This window comes from Takifugu flavidus, chromosome 16 (genome assembly GCF_003711565.1).
Source record: "Takifugu flavidus isolate HTHZ2018 chromosome 16, ASM371156v2, whole genome shotgun sequence".
Classification (NCBI taxonomy): Eukaryota; Metazoa; Chordata; class Actinopteri; order Tetraodontiformes; family Tetraodontidae; genus Takifugu; species Takifugu flavidus.
In genome coordinates, this window is record NC_079535.1 from 7,966,087 (window position 1) to 7,987,406 (window position 21,320).

The 21,320-nt window shown below is 48.5% G+C and overlaps 1 protein-coding gene across 6 annotated transcripts; it reads left to right on the plus strand.

The window, feature by feature from the left end:
* The first annotated feature begins 2 nt into the window (after positions 1-2).
* On the plus strand, positions 3-21,159 carry evla (Enah/Vasp-like a). Of its 6 annotated transcripts, none has more exons than XM_057059174.1 (14): positions 3-485; positions 12,359-12,527; positions 12,700-12,880; positions 15,751-15,808; positions 16,029-16,090; positions 16,856-17,782; positions 18,692-18,936; positions 19,010-19,125; positions 19,257-19,284; positions 19,385-19,421; positions 19,491-19,551; positions 19,646-19,703; positions 19,779-19,836; positions 19,929-21,159. In XM_057059174.1, exons 1-14 carry the CDS (start codon positions 481-483, stop codon positions 19,964-19,966), a joined length of 2,043 nt encoding a protein of 680 aa, XP_056915154.1. In that variant the 5' UTR covers positions 3-480; the 3' UTR covers positions 19,967-21,159. The 6 variants fall into 6 exon arrangements, with proteins under 6 accessions (XP_056915154.1, XP_056915153.1, XP_056915158.1 ...); XM_057059173.1 differs by lacking the exon at positions 3-485 and adding an exon at positions 2,566-3,201; XM_057059175.1 differs by lacking the exon at positions 3-485 and adding an exon at positions 4,150-4,588.
* The last annotated feature ends 161 nt before the right edge of the window (positions 21,160-21,320 follow it).

The window sequence follows — 21,320 nt, forward strand, 5'->3', positions numbered from 1 at the left end:
TCGGGGGGGCGGCAGACTGCATGTGTTCGTCTTCGCCGTAGGTGGGCAGCATCGAGCCGGTCAGCGGCTCCCCTCTCCGCTCAGCCGCAGCATTAGCATTCCCCCCCAAATATCTCCTCCTCATCAAAACACTCCGAATGGGAAGAAAATATGGCATGAGGAAGGCGGCGGCCGACGACCACCGCTCACCGTCTTTAACCGAGCAGAACCCCCGGCAGAACATGGACTCAAGGACCCGCAGGGGCAACGCATGTGGAGAGCAGAGACAACGGGACACAAAGCGAACCTGAGACAACGCTCGTGTGGACGCTTAGCGGCTCTGAAGCGAGACTCATCCTCCGCCTGTGGTCGACAGAGAGGCGCTCAGGGGCCGGGAGGTGGACGCCGAACCCCGGGACTGTACAAGCAGATCAAAATCTAAGCGGACTGCTGGTCTCATTCATCGGTGCCGTCGGCTCCGGCTGAATTAAAGGCGAGAAAATGAGGTAAGCAGCGGCGGCGGCGGCTAGCACCATGCGCTCTGTTTGACGCGTCATGACAGATGCGCACTCGCCCCTTTGCCTCCAGCCTCCATCTGCCTTCACACATTCTCCATTAAAATACACAGCTAATCATTGTTTGATCTCCCAGCACCTCGGACATTGCCTACCGATGATTTATTTGCCCCTCCTGGACAGTCTAGGGGCTATCCAAGGGCCCACCCACCGGGCCTCAGCTGCTTATAACCCGTAAGATCAATGCCTGCCAGATTCTCTCCTTTATTAGCCACCTTTTTGCCACCGCCGGACACCACCCAGCGTCTTTATTGCGGGCATTGGGAAAGGGCAGGGTTGTCATGGAAACGACAGCATCACGCATTTATCTCCAAAAGCGCAAACGCCATTTACGTTGATGTGAGCGGCAGCAGGCGGGGGGGGGTCGATGTGGTGGAAGGGGAATACAGCGGGAGGGCGGGTGTTTAAATCTGCTGGTTGCCAGGCAGGTTATAAGACCCCCACCCTGTTTTTTCCTCTCTCTCCCTCTGCCTCTCTCTCTCTCACACACACACACACACACACACATCTCATGGATGCACACATTGAGCCCAAATATGAGTGGCGCTCAAATCCTCTCTCTATATCTGAAGCTATGGACGGTATGTGGATTGTGGTTGGGACTTCAGTTGTCCTCTATTGAGGACGCAGGCCTTTCATATTTCCTCCGCTCTACCTTTAGCTTGACTCCTTTGTGTTTCCGTAGATGCAGCCAGCTCAGTTCTGCTGTGTGACATCAGATCTAGTGTGACAGCTCTCCTCAGATGCAGCTCGGCCTCCCCTCTCTAGCTTCCAGTGTTCCTGCGCATGTTTGGGACGCTTTAAGTGAAAAAGCTTGGCACGTCTTCCCTACAGAATCAGAAAAAAACCCTCACATCTGGATATCTTTTGGTTCGTTATGATTCTTTACCTGACTATCCAATATAATTACTCTTTCGAAGCTAATGCTCAGCAGCTGAGACACGCTGACGCTCGGTAAACGCGTAGAAACCTTCCATCCTGTATGGATCCACGCGCTGTTTCCTCGGTTTCGCTGGACGTTTTGTCTCCTTGTCCTGTGCCGGAGGCAGGTCCTTTCCTCTGACTCAAGGCCCGAAAGGAAATCTTAACTCCAATCGGCAGAAAGACCTGCGGAGGAGGAGAGGGTTTGATTCAGAGGCGGTTTGTTCGGGATCGCTGCCTCCATTGCTGCAGGTTTATGTGCATTTATGTATGTGCATGGACACGTGAGGGGCCGGAGTTAAATTTAGACCTGCAACAATAGCGCCGTCATTACGGGAAGCTTCCCCCTCTCTTCTGAGTGCGTGTAGAGCGTAAGAAAGTGGAAGAAGGTGCAAAACAAAGTGATCTGTCCATCCTGTTGGCGGTGAGTCATCGGGGGGGGGGGGCAGATGAAATGCTGAGTTATGCATCTTAATGCAGGCAGATGCTGCAGCCGCTGCGGCGCTCGGAGCGGGTCAGACATTAGAACCACGTGAGTGGGCGTCATAACAAGCAGCCCGGGGGGGTTCAGAGGTGAGGTCGCCCTCCTTCAGACTTGGACTAGTGGAAAGAGTCAATGTTGTGGAGAGCCGGTCAACATGGAAATTATTCACAGATGCTTGTTGACATCTTGAGGGGGAGAGCTGAAGGGACCAGCTGCCAAAGGGACCAAATATATCAAGTTCTAACAAGACAAACTAAATAAAAGGATGTTGGATGAGTCTGTCCACGTCGGTATGATTGATGAAAGCCCCATAAATCGGTTGATGTAATCAGTTAGTCTTCCAGAAAAAGAGCTTTTTATTTTTAAAGAGCCGACTGTTGGGCTGATGGTTGCAATCCTGAGGACAGATATTGTTGATATTGTCTCCAAGCCCTGTGCACGTCATGCAGCGTGTCCTCACAACTCTAGCAACCCCGACAGGCCCAGCGTAAACTCCCGGTTGTAATCATCACCTCCCACCGCCGTCGACGCGCTGCAGGAATCGTGAATAAACGTCCGCCGAAGCCCTGAACGTTCGCCGCCGGCGAGCGTTGACGAGCTGCTTGAGTCCGTTGCACGTTCCTAAACCTTCAAACCCTCTTAATCCCTTTTTTCCCTCCACTATACGGAGACCAAATATGCCGCGGCTGTTTTTCCAAAGCCCAAACGCGACATGTGTTCCCACTGAGCTCTGAATTGCTGTTTGTTTCCCCTCTCCCTTGTTAATTGGTGATTCGGGGTTATAGCTTACATGTGTTTTTTTTTAGCGGCCGAGTTTATTTAAAGCTCCTCTGTAGCGTTCCTCTACTTCGCACGCTATAAAAAGGTGCCTTTTAAAGGAACTCCTGTTTCCCATATACCCCAACATGTAATTTCCATCAAGTGGGAACGGTTCCTCGGAGGTTGAAAGACGGCGCTCGGGTCTTTAGTGTGGAGGGAGCTGACTGGTCTGCCCGGGTCACATGATCTCCTCTTGCTTGAATTCCTTGACTCCTCATCTCTCTCCTTCCCTCCCACTCGCTCCGGGTCTCAGTTGCATGTCCGCTCTGCTGGCGTGCTGGATCTGTTTAAGATGTGAAGGCTGAGTTCTCCCCAGCATGTCTGTCGGCCTCTCCTCTCCTCTGTAAACGCTCTCCTCTCCACCTCCTTTTGCCCTCTTCTGCCGGAGGACCGGACTGTCATGTATTCCCTGGACGATTTTGGGTGAGTATCGTCCTTTGGCTGTGCCGTTTTTCGGAGTTTGTGCGCGTTAAAGAAAAAAAGCAAAGCCGGGAAACTGGCTGCGGAGCTTCTCGTTCCTCTAACATTTAGAGCTTCCAGACCACAGAGCATGGAAAATGCTGGCGACCGAGGAAAATCTGGCTCATTTGGAAGTTTTCTCTAAAGGCCAGCTGTTCACAGAAGTCGGATCGGTTGCCCCAAGGAGATCTTTTTCCTGGGAAAACGGGAATCGCTCAGCTGCCGTCTGTCTTTCACAGGATGATTGTGGCTCTTTGCATGCGAGCGAAGGGGGGGGGAAAGGGTTCGGGAGTGCTAATCTGTGCGGAGCCGGGACAGTCGGATACCAGATGATACGAGGGGAGAGGGTTCTCTTTCTAATGCGGCCCGGGCAGATTACAGCGGGACACGGTGATTTGTGGAAGCAGAGAAGTGAGTCTGAGTCAGGAGGAGCGATAACATCGGAGGTTTCTGCTGGACCGCGTCGCTCTATTAATCTACTGTAAAGAGGAGGACATCAGAGGGAAAGCCTCTCTGCTTCACAGTAGCTCCACCATTAATGAGCCGCCGCCATCGTCAGCCTGCTCTTCCACACCTCAATACTTTCTGCCTTAAATCTGCCCTGAAAACTTCCCTCAGCTCTTCCTCTAAGCTGTCATGGAGTCTTCGGCCTGCTATCTAATGAACTTTAAAAGCAGCAGGGTGTGGGTTCCATCCGCCACTTCCCACCGTGTCCGAGCTACCTGTCCGAGCGTCTCCCTCCAAAGGGAGCCGGCGTTTCCCTTTAAGGATCAGGATTAGCAAGGAGACGCGCAGTGTGGAGGGAGGTGGAGGAGGAGGAGAGGTGGGGGAGGGGTCCTCAGCAAGATGGAGGGGGGGGGGGGGGGTGCTGTGTGAATTTAACAGTATGTGTCCATGACAATTAGCCCGAGGGACGACTCCATGAAGCGGCGCCATGAATAAATGATGGCGACATATTTCGCTCTTCAGGACTTCACCGATGCGTTCTTATGTAATCCAGCTACACCGTGTCAACAGCCGGGCACATTTTCGCTTCCTCTTCTTTGCCGGTTCTTTATACGATATCGGTTTGTGTTAGTCGTCACCGGCGTCGTGACTGCAAACGTCCCGCGGTCCAGCTGACGCCATCGAAACGCTGCTTTACACTGTTGTGGAAAAAAAAAAACAACCCAAAAATGAATCGCTCCTGCGCTGCGCTGCCCTCCAACCCATCGGTGGAGACTCCAGCCCTTATTTAACCAATCTGGAGTGGCGGTTTTAGGCCCTGTGGCTCTCTGACTGTGTTGCTCGCCGTCGTCATGGAGCTTGAGGTCAATTGTTGAGAGCGGAGGCCAGTGAACCAGAATCAAAGGTTGGAGGTTTCTTTCATCATCACACTGTGGTACTGTCAACAACTCTGCGTGTGTGTGTGTGTGTGTGTGTGTGTGTTTAAAGTGAATTTAAAATACAGTTATTTTGTATAATCTGGCCAAACTGATGCATTCTAACTATTGAGATGTTTATTGTTGCCATGGAGAGTTTTTCACATCTGTTGGGGTAATTCTTGACATAATTATACCTAAAAACCACAAGCTACAGTACTGTATACAATCTGGTGGTTTGAAATAAACCGAGGAGATGAAGTCTCTCAGGACTGTGTGTGTGTGTGTGTGTGTGTGTGTGTGTGTGTGTGTGTGTGTGTGTGTGTGTGTGTGTGTGTGGTGGGGGGGGGGGGTAATGGACTGACTGGGTAAAGAACAGCTACAATCATTGAGACGATGCTCCACAAACAAACGACTGTATCAATACGCTCTATAGACCAATTTATGGATCCAGCATGAGTTTTAATTAATCTGGTTGGTGAGTTGAACAAAGTGCCTCCAGTGTGGGTCAATTCCTCAGTGGGCATTAATGGACCTTTAACACGCACACTCTTCCCATTTAATGTGGCTGATGCACGTTGAGCTGACCTCTGAACGGAGCGCTGGTCCTTAATACGGGCTATGTTTAATACTGGGTGGCTATGGCAACGGCGGGCCGGGGCACTGGGGGGGTGTGCTTCCCCACCACCCCTCAGTACTCTCCCCATTAACATTAGTATGTGCTGGGGTGGGGGGCAGCTGGGTAAGTGGGATATGAGGTAATCTCCCATGGGTTTACAGCAGTACAATAGCACAGAGGTTCAGTCTCTCTCTCTCTCTCTCTCACACACACACACACACACACACACACACACACACGCTCAGACAACAGGCTGGTCAGTGCATGACTTCATCACTGCCCGTCTGTGCATCCGTCATCTCTTTGTTGCAGCGGTGCAAGAATTCGGAGGCGGGAGGTGTTTGATGTCTCTGTCCACTCTGCCTGCTGTTGTTTGTTGTTTTTTCCCGATTTATGCGGCTGCTGCTGGATTAAACTGCTTTAAATGAGTTCTGGTTCTAAGGTAGTGAAGCTGCACGGGGGGGCGCGTTGGCTCTCCGGATCTTTGGTTCCTCTTTGCTAAAATGGACGTACCTCGGCTCCAAGTGCTCCGTTACTGCCTCCCTCAGAGTGTCAGTGACTCAGGCTTGTTTTACAACCACATCGCCTCCAGGTTGGTACCAGAACTTTACACCACCACGTGCACGTGGACGCGTCTGCTCACCGGCGGACACCAGCGATGAGTTAAATGTCAGGGAGACACTGAAAGGCAGAGGAACTCATGATGTTGTTATTTAGAGAATGTTATAAAACAGCATGGGAAGTGCTGAGGTATGCTAGCAGCACAGATGGTTGGACACAAATCTTTTCCCTGTTGTAGTTTAATCAATTCTCAAATACTAATCTGCCATCTTAAGCTGTCCTCAGCCGTAGAATGGAGGTTATTTTGCATTACATATTGTGTGGACAATTTTATTCAGCACAAGTAAACGGCTCTCAGTAGGAAGATTCAGAAGTTTAGGCTCAAACCTTCTGTCCCAAAGAGGGGAGGCGGACGACTGTGTGAACATTCCAGCGCTGAAAGGCACGTTTCCGGAAGTTATGCTTCCCTTAGATGGTTGATTCACATATGGCTTTTGAGGAAAGCTGCTACCGTTCAGGTTCTGTCTCCCCTTCCTCTCTCTGGGAAAGGAATTGAGCAAGAGTTGTATAGAGAGGGCGGAGGGAAGCTCAAGATGTGAGCTGTCGGATCAAACAGCTTCATTGGGAGCCTTGTTATCAGAAGGAGGCAAAGATGAGGGAGAGGAAGATCGGTGAGGCTGTAAAAGATGCAAATCGGAGATCATCATCGTTTCCGTCTGCAGTGACTAACAACATTTCCATGTGAATTAAGGTCATGCCTTTGCAATGAATACAAAGCTAATGATGTTACCTAAAACCACAGAACAGGTCTCAACGAGTGAAGCCTGTTTGAATTAAAACCCATTTTCCCCCCCATTTGTTTCGATGCCATTGCTCCATATTGCGATGCACACGAATGGCTGTAAGGGAGAAACGGAATATAGGTCAGGCATTATCCTCCATACCGCAGCATTTGTGTGTGGATTGAAGTAGCAGCTCTGCAAACTGCGATTCTGCCACGAGACCGAGCTTTTGGTGTACAACCGGGGCATTTAGCTAAGAACATGAGAATGTTAATGTGGTTTCCATTAATGCCATTTAGACAGCAGTGCTTTGCCCCTCCCCCTCAAATCTGCCATTTGGTGCTTAATTTTAGCCCTTTTCTGCACTTGAGTGTAAGTACCACGGGGCAAAGGTTAAATACACCACTACAATCTGTGGGATCACATGATGAGGGATGATATCAGGGATGTGATGATGGCGATGATGTCACGTTGTCTCCGTGGAGTTGAATACAGAACGATAAAGTCGCTGCTAAAGCAGCACTCGTACCGTGTTTTTGTGAGGCAGCAACTCTCCGCACCAGCAGGGGGCAGTAGTTCATATTTGTCATCACAGACCGACACCAGAAAGGCAACAATGCAGTCAGGTGTCGTCTCGCCGCCTTTCGGCTCAACAAATCTGGAAAAACGTCCAAATCTTTCACTGTCTGCTCACCGACATAGTTCCAAAACCCATATCTGCTGAATTTAATTTGACGTAAGATCTGAAAAGTGCAGCATACAAAAATGTTGAAATAATCTAGGACACTGCTTCTTTTCTGGCTGCTACGAAAGCTGCTCTGTAAAATTGGCCCACAACCCCCATTAAACAGCACACGTATGTTCTCGCTTTCATACGGAATAAACAACGAGTTGGGGAGTTAATTAATGAGCTTTGGGGCCCCCAGGAAATGGATTTTGTTACATTGATCAAAGCACAACTTCACGGTTTTATACTGAGCTAATCTTCTCTCAGTTCTCTGTGAGACTTTGTTAAAGGCCAATCTGAGGCAGAGAATTCAGAAGGAGGACGGATTTGTTCCTTATTGCAAATCGGCCGAGGTGCAGTCGTGACCACAGGGCACAAAGGTTGTGGGTTCAGTTCCAGGTCAGGTATTTTGGGGCAGGAGGAGCCTGCTCTCCCAGTGCCTACAAGGTGCTCCGCTATCCTCCTACTGTCCGAAATCATGCATGTGTGAGATGGCCTGATGACCTGTCCAGTGTGCATTCCTGCCTCTCACCTGGTGATTGATGGGCTCCAGCACCCCATCACCCTGACGAGGGGTGAGCGGAGGTTTACAGATGATGCACAGACGAAGGCGGTCGTCACCTGAGGGGTGTGACCCTGTTCCTGATGCTTAGCGTGCTACCTGAGGCTATGCTAAATAACCAAAATATCGAGGGGCCATTACCACATTTTAAAATCGAATCGTTGTTGAGAGTATTAATGAATTAAATGAAAGTGTTCAAAGGGGCAAAAGAAATGCCGAGTCCGTCAAAAACAGAATAACGAGACTTGTGACCTTTCTGCAGTCTTGATTACAGTCGCCAAGTCTGGCACCTCGTGCAAGTCAAGCTAACCCATCCAGGAGAGGCTGCTGGGTTAGCTTGGCTTACAGAGGAGCCGAGTTAGCAGTAACGCCGGCTGGTGCTGTTTTTAGTCCCTGCGCACCACCTTCCACGCTGCTGCGAGCCGTACTTTCCCTGTGGGGCAGATTAGAGGTCCTCCATGAGAGTTAAGTCTTGGTTAATTTAGATTTAAGACTGCAGTGAGGTAATGATCTGCCTGCTCGGCTCTGTCTCTAATCCAGCCAGTCAGACAGACCTCGCCTCTGTCTCCCAGACCCCAGCAGCCACCTATATGCACACACACACACACACACACACACACACAGTGATCCATACTGTAAATATATACAAGTTACCCATAAACAGATGGTGGCTTTGCTATCCCCCCAAAATTCCCAGAGATCCCTGAAGACTATAATCCTCATGGTGATAATAATAACAGACAACTGACCCGATCCATCATCGGTAAAGGGTCCCGGGCTGTGCTATTTTTGTGAGGACCACTCGGACCCCTAAATCACCATATTGTGTCAAGGTTATAATTCCATTTCTCTTTTCTTTATTAATCTTTTGTCAGCATGGCATGTCAAGGTCGCACATAGCATAGCGTGTGTGTAAAGTGAGTGTGTGTCTGTCACTTTCATTGAAAGTGTGAGTGTGTTATTTTGGGTGTATGTACAGTCCCATTATGAGTGGGTGTGTGTGTGTGTGTGTATAATTGTGGGTCTCTTGTCTTGCCCCACACCCGTAGCGAGGCCCTGCCGAGCACTTAATTAGCGTGTAATTGAGATATTTCAGATACGAAACGCAATATCAGAACGTTCTGCGAAACGTCCTGGGGCCGTTGGTGCTGCTGCGGAGGCTGCGGAGGAAAAGTTTAAGGTGTTCCGTTTGCATCTGCACAAATGTGAGGTCTGGTTTACTTTATTTTTGCCTGTAGCATCGTTGAGGCATCGGAATCCATGTGTGTCTTTGAACCGCAGGACCGAGGGAGATTTATGTGAAGGTGAATTCTTTAAAGCAAAATGCTCTGTTTCATATGTTCTTCCCTGAGGGTTTTTTGCTGTTCTGTTGCTGTGATCAGCTGCCAACGCAGCCCAGGAACATTCCAGTTAATTGAACAGTTGCCAAGAACCCCCCCCCCCCCCCCCCATTGATTGTTACACCCAGAACTCACGGAGAAGATCATATACATTTACTGTTTATTCCTTTCAAGTTTATCTTCATGATTGAAGCTTCAGTCCATAAATGGAGCCACGTCTTGGTTCACTTCTAATCAACATCATATCAGTGATTCTCCACATTTGTGCGACTCTACAGGGAACCCGTCGACATCGTGGTTGACGATGTGTCTCTGTCCGACTCCTGCACCGTCTGCAGCGACCCTTCATCACTGTTCTGGACGGTGGATTCTATATATTTTCAGGGTTGGACCTTTATGAAACACGAATTCAGACCTTGATAAAGGAGGCAAAGCTTCAGACACCGGTCAGGGTCGGAGTGGCGGCGAGCCCAAAGAGGGCGTCTGCTTCCTCTTCCTACAGCAGCCTGATGAATCCGAGCTGCTCGTCAGCCACGTGTCGGTGCGATCGGCGGCTCATCGAGTGGTCGGGCGCGTGAAGCCGAAACATTTATCCCAGCAACAAAAGCTAATTGCTATGATAACAGAAGCCCTTCAGCCAGGGGCTTCTCAGGGACCCCCCCCTCACCCCACCCCCGCCCCCTCCCACTCACAGGGGGCCCAGAGGAACATTTTACCAACCAGAAACGCGGTCAAATAAGCCCCACTTCACTGAAATGAATGGCAGCCAGGATCTCCTCTAATGGACCCAATACTCTGACATACACGTGCAGGGGGTTTATGGGGGGGGCACATATGTTTGACCATGTGTGCGGGGACGGGCCTGGGAATATGTCCTCCTTTCCACCGCTCGCCCGCCAGGCTTGTGCGTCGTGGGCAGGCGCTCAGTGTGACAGAGGCTTTCCCTCCCTCTCTTCCTTCGCTCCATCATCCACACGTCTCGCTCTCTCTTTTCCTTTCCTCTCAACCCGGTCGACCTTCGGAGGTGAATGTTATTCCAGCTCCACCGTAGAAACGTGCTGGGGTCCAGCAAAAACAAGCTGGGACGCTCCGACTGGAGCCCGCGGGCCAGATCAAGTCGAGCTGAACCTTTTGGGAAGGAGCGGAATATTCGGCCCCCTTTTTATTCGAGTCGCAACAGAACTCAGCTCACGACGCTTTCAAAGCAGAGCAAGTCGAGCTGGTTCTGTGAGAACATGGCCCAAACCATCGGTGGTTCAGGTGGTTTCTGGTGCCGGCACGTGCGCTTTTCCTGGTCGGACATGTCTGAATGTGCGCCGCTGTGTTCCTGCACAGTCTTTTGCTTATTGTAAATATCAGGATATTCATCAGCCTGTCCTGTCCCGTGTTCCGTCCCCTCTCACGTGATCAAACGGGACGACTTTCACCACCCTTCACCCTTCCCCATTCCTCTTCCTCCTGCTCCCTCACTCTCTCTTCAGCATTGGGCAACAAACTGGCTGTTACCAGCAGATGGGCTTTATTCCTGACCGCTTGAAGGGAAGTGAAAGCCTCAGCGTCGGCCTGGAGACGCTCCACTTCTCTGGCCCAAACTGCTCCAGAAATAGGGCCTGTTTTTGTAAGAAGATCCACAGCCACCTCCCCTCCTGTCTTCCCTCTCCTGCTCCCGGTGACTCTGGTGGCCCCTGGCTCCCATGTGATGAGAGAGACTCTTTTAACCTATTTAGACTTGTTAGCAACATCACAACTGTGGTTTTTGGGAGGCTGTGAGCTGGAACCCAGTGTTTTCCTGGGGACTCTAATATGAGTAATATCTGAGTAATAGCAGTTCTGATTTTATCTGAACATATTTAAGGAACTGTGTTTGAATCCCCTTTTCTAAATGACAGATGTGCTTCCTGTTTGAATCCGAATTTCCTGTTTGTTCCAGGAAGCAAATACCTGTTATGTAATCACTTTGGAGGCTCTGACATCTGGGCCGCTGGACTCTTTTTGACTTGTCCCTCTTGGTCCTTGTATAAAATGTCTCTTTGCCAGAGATGCCTTCATGTTTTAATAGTGTTTTGCTGGCTCATATGACAATGCTACTGGAAAACAGTCGCTTGTGGGGGGGGCTGATTATAATCGTGGGAGTTTTGTTGAAACCCATCTGTCGAATCTTCAAGATTCTGCGTTTATTATGTTCTAATAATGTTACATGTAGGATGTGGTTATAAAAGGAACTTTAAAAGCAACACTTGTCTGTTATCGTTGATGCATTTACTCTAAACAGCTATTGTTTAAGCTACAGCTTTATCGCCTATTATAGTCGGTATTATGCTTCCAAGAAACCTTAAAATGTTTCAAAATGTTGAATTGCGTGGATTATTGAGGTAGGCTTTAATTTTTTTTAGCTTTTTACTAAAGCACTTGGTAGCTAGCAAGGTTTTAATTTGGGCTCATGTCAGGAAAAATGGAATGGCTTGGTTTAGCTGATGTGACTTTTTTACCCTCAGCTTTAAACTGACTCCCTTTCAGACAGGCAGTCTCCAAGGAGGCAACTGTGCAAATTAGAGGCACTTTGGGTAGCAAAGGTTAATCCCACCTCTGCCCAGCTGGAACATCTCTCCACCTGCTTCCATCTGCTACATTTTTCAACAATTTCCTGCCTGACCCTCTCACCATAGCTGTGACCTCCATGTTTCTATGTATGATGTGTCTTCTTAGTGAGTGGTGAGTAACGCGCTGTGTCATTGGCTCCCCCTGCCGGCGGAAAACTGAAACTGCACTGTAGTTCCGATACTACAGGACGGGAGAGTTCAGTTCTGGGCTTTATTTATAATTTTGTTTTGTTTTTAAATATTACAGATATTATTTCAGGCCCTTGTGTTAAAGTGTCGCCTTATAGCACAATACCACCAGTTCTTATCTCAGTAACCCTATGATGGGTCACATGATTCCAGATTTCTGTGTTGAGATAAAACAGGGTCCATGGTTTAAAGAGCACATTTCATCTTGTGTACATCATGATTTTGATTTGGTCTGATCTGTTTTTATTACACAGTGCCTGAAAGACAAGAAAATATCCAGTTTTTCTTCCATCTAGTTTTATTTAATCCGACCTCACCTCACATGCTGCTGTGTGTTTCGCACTAATCAAATAATTATTTTTTTTCCTCGCTATCATCAGTGAGCAGAGCATCTGCCAGGCACGGGCCTCGGTCATGGTCTACGATGATGCCAGTAAGAAGTGGGTGCCCATCAAGCCTGGGCAGCAGGGCTTCAGCCGCATCAACATCTACCACAACACTGCCAACAACACCTTCAGAGTGGTGGGCGTCAAACTGCAGGACCAGCAGGTGAGGCCTCTATGTGCACAAGTGTCTGCCTCTTCAGTGGTGACTTACTTCTCGATTGGTTTTGTTCTCACTTGAAGCTTAGTTTGTTACGCTGACGGCCTAGAGTATTGTTGTGACACTCTATTTGATTGTGTTAATCTGCTAAATTCACTCTTCCTTTTCCCTGTCGTAGGTTGTGATTAACTACTCCATAGTCAAAGGCCTGAAATATAATCAGGCAACCCCGACCTTCCACCAGTGGCGTGACGCCCGCCAGGTTTATGGGCTGAACTTTGCGAGTAAGGAGGAGGCTACCACCTTCTCTAACGCAATGCTGTTTGCCCTCAATGTCCTCAGCTCACCTGATAGCGCAGGTAAAGATATGTAAAATTCCCCATTTATGTATCATTTCTAGATACCGCACAAGTGTGAGTTTAGGTTCTAATTTGAGTTTGTCGTTGTCAATGATTGAAATATAAATGAGCTTATCTATGCTCTACTACCCTCTGCTGGTCATAATGCGAACTGCGCCCGATTTGGTTGGTTCTTTATTAAGGGTCGGCGTCTATAAAAGGTCACTCATTTTTTCCCCCGATGTGTATTTTTATCTGATGAGTTCACGTTAATAAATCTACTACTGAGTATAAAGTATTTGAGTTTGACGTTTGAGCCATGCTCACAGATTCACCAAACAGCATCCATCCAGATCTGGTTACTGCTGCTTATACATGTAAGCAGTGTGTGTGACTCTCCTATTGGTGGCAAAAATACCCCCTAAAACCGCTCCCCCACAGTGCTCACATGGCAACCCTTCTTTTTTTGGGGCACATTACGATGTTGGATCAGAATCATGCCAGGAGAAGGCTGCTTCTCTGATGTAAAACAGTTCCTGACTGTTTTGCTGTTTCTGACTAAAAGACATAATTGCACAGAGGATATTGTAAATTCCTGAGTAAGGTGCTCACCATGCGAAGCCCAGAGATTTCACCCGGTGTCCTCAGAAGGGTCTCTTCAGCTGTCATCAGACTCAGTAAGTTAAAAAAAATAATAATAAAGAACTCATGTGTTCTTGATAGGCTTGCTAAATTTACTGCAACAGACTTTTTCTTTTTTGATAGATCACATCTCAAGAGTTGAATGTAGTTTGTTCTCTGCTGACCTTTTTAGATTATAGCAGCTTCAGATTAAACACATGTGAAAAGGTGCGTCATAAATAGATATTTTAATGCATTTGTGCAAAGCCAAGGAAAAGCCTGAAGATCTGGTTTGGCCAAGAGTTGATGAGACGACGTATCAATCAGGGATGCGTATCAAAATAAGGGACGCTGGTGGAGCCATTGTGTTTAACGAACCAGTGAAAACAGAGCAGGAGAAATCATCACACACACACACACACACACACACACACACACACACACAAAGGTATCGCTAGCTTCAACAATGCCCTTACGTGTCTGATCAGGCCCTGCCATCCCCAGGGCTTCACGTTTGCTGACCCTCACTATGGCAACAACAGAGGTTCTTATCACACAGCATGTTGACACACACACACACACACACACGTGTTGTACTACAACAGGAGGTGAACAAGGAAGTGCAGGTGTAAATCTTTTTGTTCAACAGATCAGATCAGAGTGGGAACCTACAGCACCAAACCTTGAGTGTTGTAAAAGTTTTTTCCCCGTTTGTGTAACGGAGCAAATAAACACGGCTGGGAACAAAACCTCTGATAGCTAAACAGGCTTCTTTGTCCCCGTGACCATCAGGGTTTTCAAATTTACTGTGTAGCTCTGCACACACAATTACCATGAGCTAATTAGTTCAGAGTGCCAAAGAGTCACAGAATGAAGACTTCTTCTAGGACTCACCTCTTTTAGCCTGTGCTTTTTTTTAGAGCAGCGTAACAAAAGATATTTCCCAACCAGGTCAACTGTTGCAAGTGAAACCGGCAGGTCTGGTGGGTTACTGTGTATAACGGCAACACAGCGGGATTAAGGCAAAGGGCAGGTGTGTTCGTGGGGGAGGGACTAAGTATCACTGAAATCTTTAGATTTTCCTTCAGTGATGAAGTAAATTGAAGTAAACATCTATAAAGGGAACAAATATGAGTTTAGGAGAAAGGATGGAAGCTGTGTGACAGTTGTTGTCGGGTTGTCGTAGCTCAGCAAGAGACAGGAAAGAGCCTATTTAAAGCTTCACAACACAAGCGTCTCTGGATGTGATAAAAGCACAGAAGTACAGCTTTATTCATCAGATCAGGGGGATGCGGCCTGGTTTCAAACACTGACTGATAAGTCCAATGACTTTTCCCACAGCTGGTTGCTGCCCGGCTGCGTTGGCTGCTCCCATAAACCTGCTCTCCACCCCCACGGCCAGTCAGAGTCAACAGAAATATCAGCCTCGGGGGTTGCGTGGCGTCAGGATGAGTGCTGAGATTTACAGACTGGTGTTGTGCTGATATGTGATCAGCGCCCTCCTTGATTCCCCTTAATAGCCACCCTAGAGCGAGTCGGACGTCTGCAGGGGAAAATAACAGCGATGTTGGTTGGCTGTCACGCTCGTGCAGAGCAGGATTCACAGCATTTATCGGAGGCAATGAGGCAGCACATGAGGGAGCCTTGAAACATGACTCTGCAATTTAGCAGCTGATTATCTTTTATTGATGGAATTTTTCTTCAGTGTTGTTCAGTATTCATTTTTAATCCATAGCTAATGTTAATCCGTAGCTAATGTTAATCTGTAGCTAATGCTGCAGCTTTGATGTTGATGATTTTAAAGGATAAACATCTATCAGTGCCTGGTGTCAACCATTTTTCAGTCTGGCCTTAGATTACTAAATAAAGCGGGAAGAATTCATTAAGTCTAGAGTCTGAAAATGTTTTATTTAACTTCTATTATCAAGGATCACTGTGAGAGAGCAGTGGAAAACACCTTAAGCACTTGCTATGCGTTCCACCCTTAAACATCTCATTTGTTTTAACTGCATTTAAATGTTTGCTATTCAGAATTAGAAAATGACTGTTATCTCTCTGGGGCAAAGTACCTGGGACCATTCTGAACTTTGGTTGTTTTACAGAGGCTGGTGAGTCTTCTTACTGATAAATGGTCTCCAGTTCATCTGTGTTTTACACATGTACCATATAAACCACCACACTGTGCATTACAGGCCGTGTGAGATACGTCGAGGTTTGGGAAAGGCTTTAGGAGATAAAGTGGTAATGTCCTGTCATCCTGTGCCTTTCAGGTCCGGTTGTCCAGCGCCAAAATGGGCCGTCCTCAGAGGACAACGAGGCACAGAGGCGGTATGATTGACGCAAGCATTAATAAAGTTTGTCTTTGCTCTAAAAACCAAATGAGAACTAATGAAATTGGATATTGAGATGACATTTAAGAGATGTGTCACTCTCAAAACTGACCTTAAGCTGGCAGAGCAGCTTCTGGCCTTCCGGCCTGTGACTCCTAGATGGTGGTTGACTGTAAACCTTACAGCTGAGTGAGCAGTGACATCCTTCCCGTTCATAGGATGATGGAGCAACATCAGATGCAGGCGCACAAGGAGAGGGAGCGACGGACGTCAGGATCAGGTGAGACTCAACCAAACACAGCCACGCCCAGCTGAGGTAACACACGTTGACACGGCAGCCGCGATCAGAGCGATTGGAGACACGGCGCTCGCTCCTAACTACACACACCACTGAGACATAATAAAAAGCCTGGCTGGTCATGCTAGGCTGTCATTAGCAACCCCGCACGCAAGCAAATATTTGCTCCTCCGGTTTTGGCCATTGTTGGGACCAGCAGAGCATCACAGCAAACACAAGAGATTCCAGACTGGAACATGGTCGTTCATGTAGGCGAACAGGTTTCCCCACTGTGGTTTGTCTTAGTGTTTCCCATCTTAGTTTGCTCCCCGGTCTGTATGCCCTTATGCTTATTTTTTATCCATGCACATATATAAATGTTCAAGTCTGCCCCTTAAAAGCACATTCAGACTTAAACATGTCCCCTTTGTCCCTGCTGTCAGTGAATATCTGACCCCCGACTGCCCCTGCAACATGCTCTACTGCCATCACTTTCTTCCAGCTACTGTTGGGGGGAATTGTCATATGCTCTCTGACCATGGCTCAGTCATGTTGCATTCTGCTGCTTGTTCTTTTTATGATATTTTAAGTCTTTATTTGCTATTGGCTTCTGTTTTTTGGATTGCTCCTGATTTTCTCATCTTTACTTGCTTGGTTGCTTTTCATTCTTCTCACGTTTTTTCTCTTTTCTGTTTTCCTTTGTTTGTTGCCCTCCGTCTGCATCTCTCTCTCTCCTCCCTCCCTGTCTTCCTCTCTCTGCCATCACAGTCGTTTCCACCCTGCAATATAAAGTGTCCACCCCACCCACCCACCCAGACACTCCTCCAGAGTACAAACAGTACAGAGCTAGCACACTGCCACCCTCCTACGTCCGCGTGGCGTCTGCCTCTCCTCCCTCCTCATCCTCCTCTCCTTCTCAGGAGAGAGAGGTGGGGGCTGCTAGGGACAAGGCCCAGCTCTCCTCCCAGCTCTCCACCTCGCTGGCCTCAGCATTTTCCCCCGTCCAGGCAGGAGTGAACACCCAGGGCCGACAGGTCCGTCAGATCCCCCTGTCTCCTCCCACCACAGTCCGCCACCTGCATCATCAACAGCAGCTCCAGCAACAAGACATCATCCTCCCCCCTAAACATGGCACCTGGTCTGCCTCTCATTTGCAGCAAATGTACAATCAGGCACCTCCTTCCTCCTCCTCCCCTCCTGTTTTGATGGCCATGCCCGTGAAGCAGGGTATGCCCCCCCAGCCAGTCCTGCCAATGGCTCATCCTCTCCCACCCCTGAACCCGAGGATGAAACCCCCGCCTCTTGACCCAAACACTGTGACGGGCCCTCACCAGTACGCCCAGCACCAGGCTCACCCTCAGTCCAACGGCACTCCAGACGACTCCTACTCCCCTCATTCTCATCACCTTCCCCTCACTCCACAGTACTGCGAGCCCGTCCCTTTGCCCCCCCTGGTAAACCAGAGCGCCCCGGGCCCCATGGCAGGCCACCATCCCCAATATGCATCCACCTTCCACCCCCAGCAGCAGCAGCCTCCACCACAGCATCAGCAGCAGGTGTACTACCAGCAGGCCCAGCCCCCCACCACTTCCTCCTCTTCCTCCTCGCCCCCTTCTTACACTGCCATGTCTGATGGGGGCTCACCCAAGAAGACCCCCTCCCCAATCCCCCAGCAGGCCCATGTGGCCAGCAGCAGTAAGTATGAGGAGGAAAGCGGAGGAGTGTCTTAGGAAAAGGCTGTGTGTGTGTGTGTGTGTGGGTGTGTGTGTGTGGTGTGTGTGTGTGTGTGTGTGTGTGTGTGTGTGTGTGTGTGTGTGTGTGTGTGTGTGTGTGTGTGTGTGCGTGTGCGCACGCTAGTCCAAGAATGCTAGTCCTGTGATTGTCCACCCAATGAAGCACCTGTCGTATGTGCAACACCTGCAGGGTGACACAGCAGTTAGCAATAGCACAGTAGAGGTTAGCTTGATTACTGAGTATGTGTGCGTCTTTCAGGCCAGTATTAGCAGGTAGGAGTGTAATCTCCCAGTGTAACTTGCAATAAAAGTAAATTAATGGCTATCAGATGTCACTATGCTGTAGGACCACATTTAACTGGAAACACTTTGCCTGTTACAATGCATGAACCATTATGACAGCTTGCTAGATATAGAAATAAAAGTTAAAAACCAGTGTTCTGACTTATTAAAGGCCATATTAAAGGTTTTATTCAGCTGAAATCAATTCCATTCCTTTAAACGTGCTGGGCTCCATAATATTCAGGTCTGTGCCCTCAGAATATTCTTTATTTTCCATCCATCTCTTTGCTGCTATTTTCAATACAACTAATTTAAGTTTATTTGCAGTGTTGTGCTTTTGCCCCATAGCTGCATGTATATGTCTTACTTTATTGCACAGAAACTCTCTGTCTCCTTTAACATACTTAAAGTGCAACCCCGCCTAAATTCATCTAATTTAGCTTTCATTATTCCCAGGTTTCAGGAAGTTGTAGTTAGATGTTAATGTAACCATGAGAGTGCACGTTCTCTCTCAGATGTCATTCATGACTTCCAGGGGGCGATAAAAGCTGCCCCTACCCCCATTAACATTAAATTCTGCTCCTCCCAGGCCCCCCTGTTTCTGCAGGTCACCCCGCTATGCTCTCTGTAGCACCTCCCCAAGTTGCACCGATGGCTGGGCCTCCAGCCCCACCACCACCACCGGGTCCACCGCCCCCAATGGCAGTGCCCCCACCCATGCCTCCTCCGCTGCCCACTGGTGGGGGGCCTCCTGGGGGTCTTCCAGGGTTCCAGCAGCAACCCTCAGGACTGGCTGCAGCCCTGGCTGGAGCTAAGCTACGTAAAGTCCACAGGGTGAGCCTCTGAGGGTTTTATTGAATTATGTATTAAAATTAAAAGCTGTCTTATTTAATTCATTATTGTTCAGGACGAGAGCAGCCCCCCCGGGTCTGGCGGCAAAAGCGACTCAAACAGATCCAGCGGGGGCAGCGGCGGGGGAGGAGAAGGACTGATGCAGGAGATGAATGCCTTATTAGCTCGCAGGTAAATCCCCTCAGGCAACATTCCAAACCGATCCTGCGCAATTTATTCATGTCCTTTTTGTTTTTCCTGCCTTGTCCTCTGGTCGACTGTAACGAATCGACTCAATGAAATGATCCGTTTGTTCTCCTCAGACGAAAAGCGTCGGAGAAACCCGATGAAGTAAGTCTCCACGGAACAGAGCGTGAGAACGTGTGGGACTGCTCAGGCGTGAGGTTTGGGCCTGAGCTGGTGTGTGATGATGTGTTTCTCTGTTGTGCAGGACGACTCTGGTGGCCGAGGCCTGCAGAACTCAACAGGTAGGCGACGCTCAAAAGAACATTGTTGCTGTGAGTGAGGATGTCCCTCACACCATGCCCCCTCCCCAGATGCTGTGAAGAAGCCATGGGAACGATCCAACTCTTCAGAGAAGTCCTCACTGGTGTCCAGGTCTGAGGATTTTAATGAGCACCAGCACAAATGTGGTTTTGTGGAGCCGTTGAGAGAAATCCTCACCGCCTCTCCTGTGTCTTTTTCCTATCAGAGTGAGACCCGTCGGCAGCACCAGCGAGGCCGACACGGAGTTTGACCGGATGAAGCAGGTGGGTGTAGAACCCGCTCTGAAGCGCCGGCTTTAACATTGATATTGAAAACTGAAGCCACGTCTTGTCGCGCAGGAAATTTTGGACGAGGTCGTACGTGAGCTGCATAAGGTGAAAGATGAAATCATCAATGGTAAGATGTGCTTTTTATTTTATTTTTTTAACCGGGTGTCAAACGTGTCAATACTTTGCGTAATAACTTGTAACCCTTTGCCTTTCCCTCAGCCATCAGACACGAAATCGGCAGAATCGGTACATCCTAAGCTCACCTGAGCAACAGTCGGAGGAGAGCGAGAAGAGGAGGAGGATGCACAGGCCGGAGGATCGGAGGAATGTTCTCTCAATGTCTCTGCACGTTGCAGAGACGTTGTGCCAACATTTGAGTCTGCTGGACAGCGAAACGAAAAAAAGAAAAAGGAACAGAGAATACGGGACAGATGAGGTGTACAAGAAAGAGGAGCAGAAGAGGCAGGAGGAGGGCAAAGGAAGTCGGAAAGGACTGAAAAAGGGGATAAAAGATCCGTGGAAAGCTGGAGAGGCGGACGGTCGCCCTGAGTTCGGGGGGGTGGTCCTCTCTCTGTGCACCTATAGACTCAGTCAGCCCAGTGTTGCAACTCTTTGTTCTCTGTTCAGTCTTAAAAGGAAAATATTTTTGTTTTCTAAGTTTTTACCATTTTGTTATTTAAAAACTGTGGTGATGATGTTGACGACGAGTATTTTATTGCTATTATGGAAGGAAAAGGAATCTTGCACACCATTTATGTCTGCCTTTTATATTTTGTGTTTGGTTCTGGTTTTTTTTGGCCCCAACTATCGATATTTACAAGCACAATATGGGTGTAATGGTGCTGCAGACTCGCCTGCCCTTGACGGGCATATTTAAGCAGGCTTTTTATGACATTGTTTATACTGGTGTTGTATGTTGGTTTTGGAAACAAATCGGTCCGTTCTACAACTCCAGTGTGATGTCACCCGGCCAGAGACGACATCACTGAAACGTGGGGATTATTTGCCGAACTGACCCATAAATGTAAATGTTCCACCTGGTTTTACGGAGATGGAAATCATTGTAGTACTATAGTCATCCTATGCTTTGTGCACCTCCCCAAGCCTGCATGGTCCCCCCACATCTCTATGAATTTTAGTTTGGTTTGAGAGGGGGAAAAAAGAGACTTAGAAAAGGTGGTACATTTATGAAAATGGCTCGATTCCAGGAAGACTCCCCGCTCCTACACGTGAAGGTTGTAAAAGGTTGTTCCGGCAACACGCGTCTCACCGAGATGAGAACGGGGGACGGGACGGGCTGACCGACCTCACGGGACTACAAATGTGCTTTTGCTGGAAGGATTTCACTGCATATCGGTTGTTGCATTTAACACCTCTGTCTGCTCTGGACTATGTTCTGATCTCAAAGCTGGAAGTAAATTAAATCAAATAAACAAAACAAAAATCAAAAGACTGCGTCAGCCATCTTTGCCGGATCTTAAACTCTGCGTTTCTCTGGGACGTGAGAGAAACCTGCAGGCACTAATGTTCCGGCAGGAGAGAAGTCACCTCGGGTTACACAAGAGACGTGGAGAACCTGTCTTCTATATTTTATCACAACAAATAGAAAAA

Bases quoted from the DNA above. Each gene is read 5' to 3' on its own strand.
- evla (XM_057059172.1), top strand. From the start codon at position 5,721: ATGGACGTACCTCGGCTCCAAGTGCTCCGTTACTGCCTCCCTCAGAGT. The intron at 17,783-18,691 runs GTAAGTATGAGG...TGCTCCTCCCAG, and splicing joins GGCCCATGTGGCCAGCAGCA to GCCCCCCTGTTTCTGCAGGT. The intron at 19,552-19,645 runs GTCTGAGGATTT...TTTTCCTATCAG, and splicing joins AAGTCCTCACTGGTGTCCAG to AGTGAGACCCGTCGGCAGCA.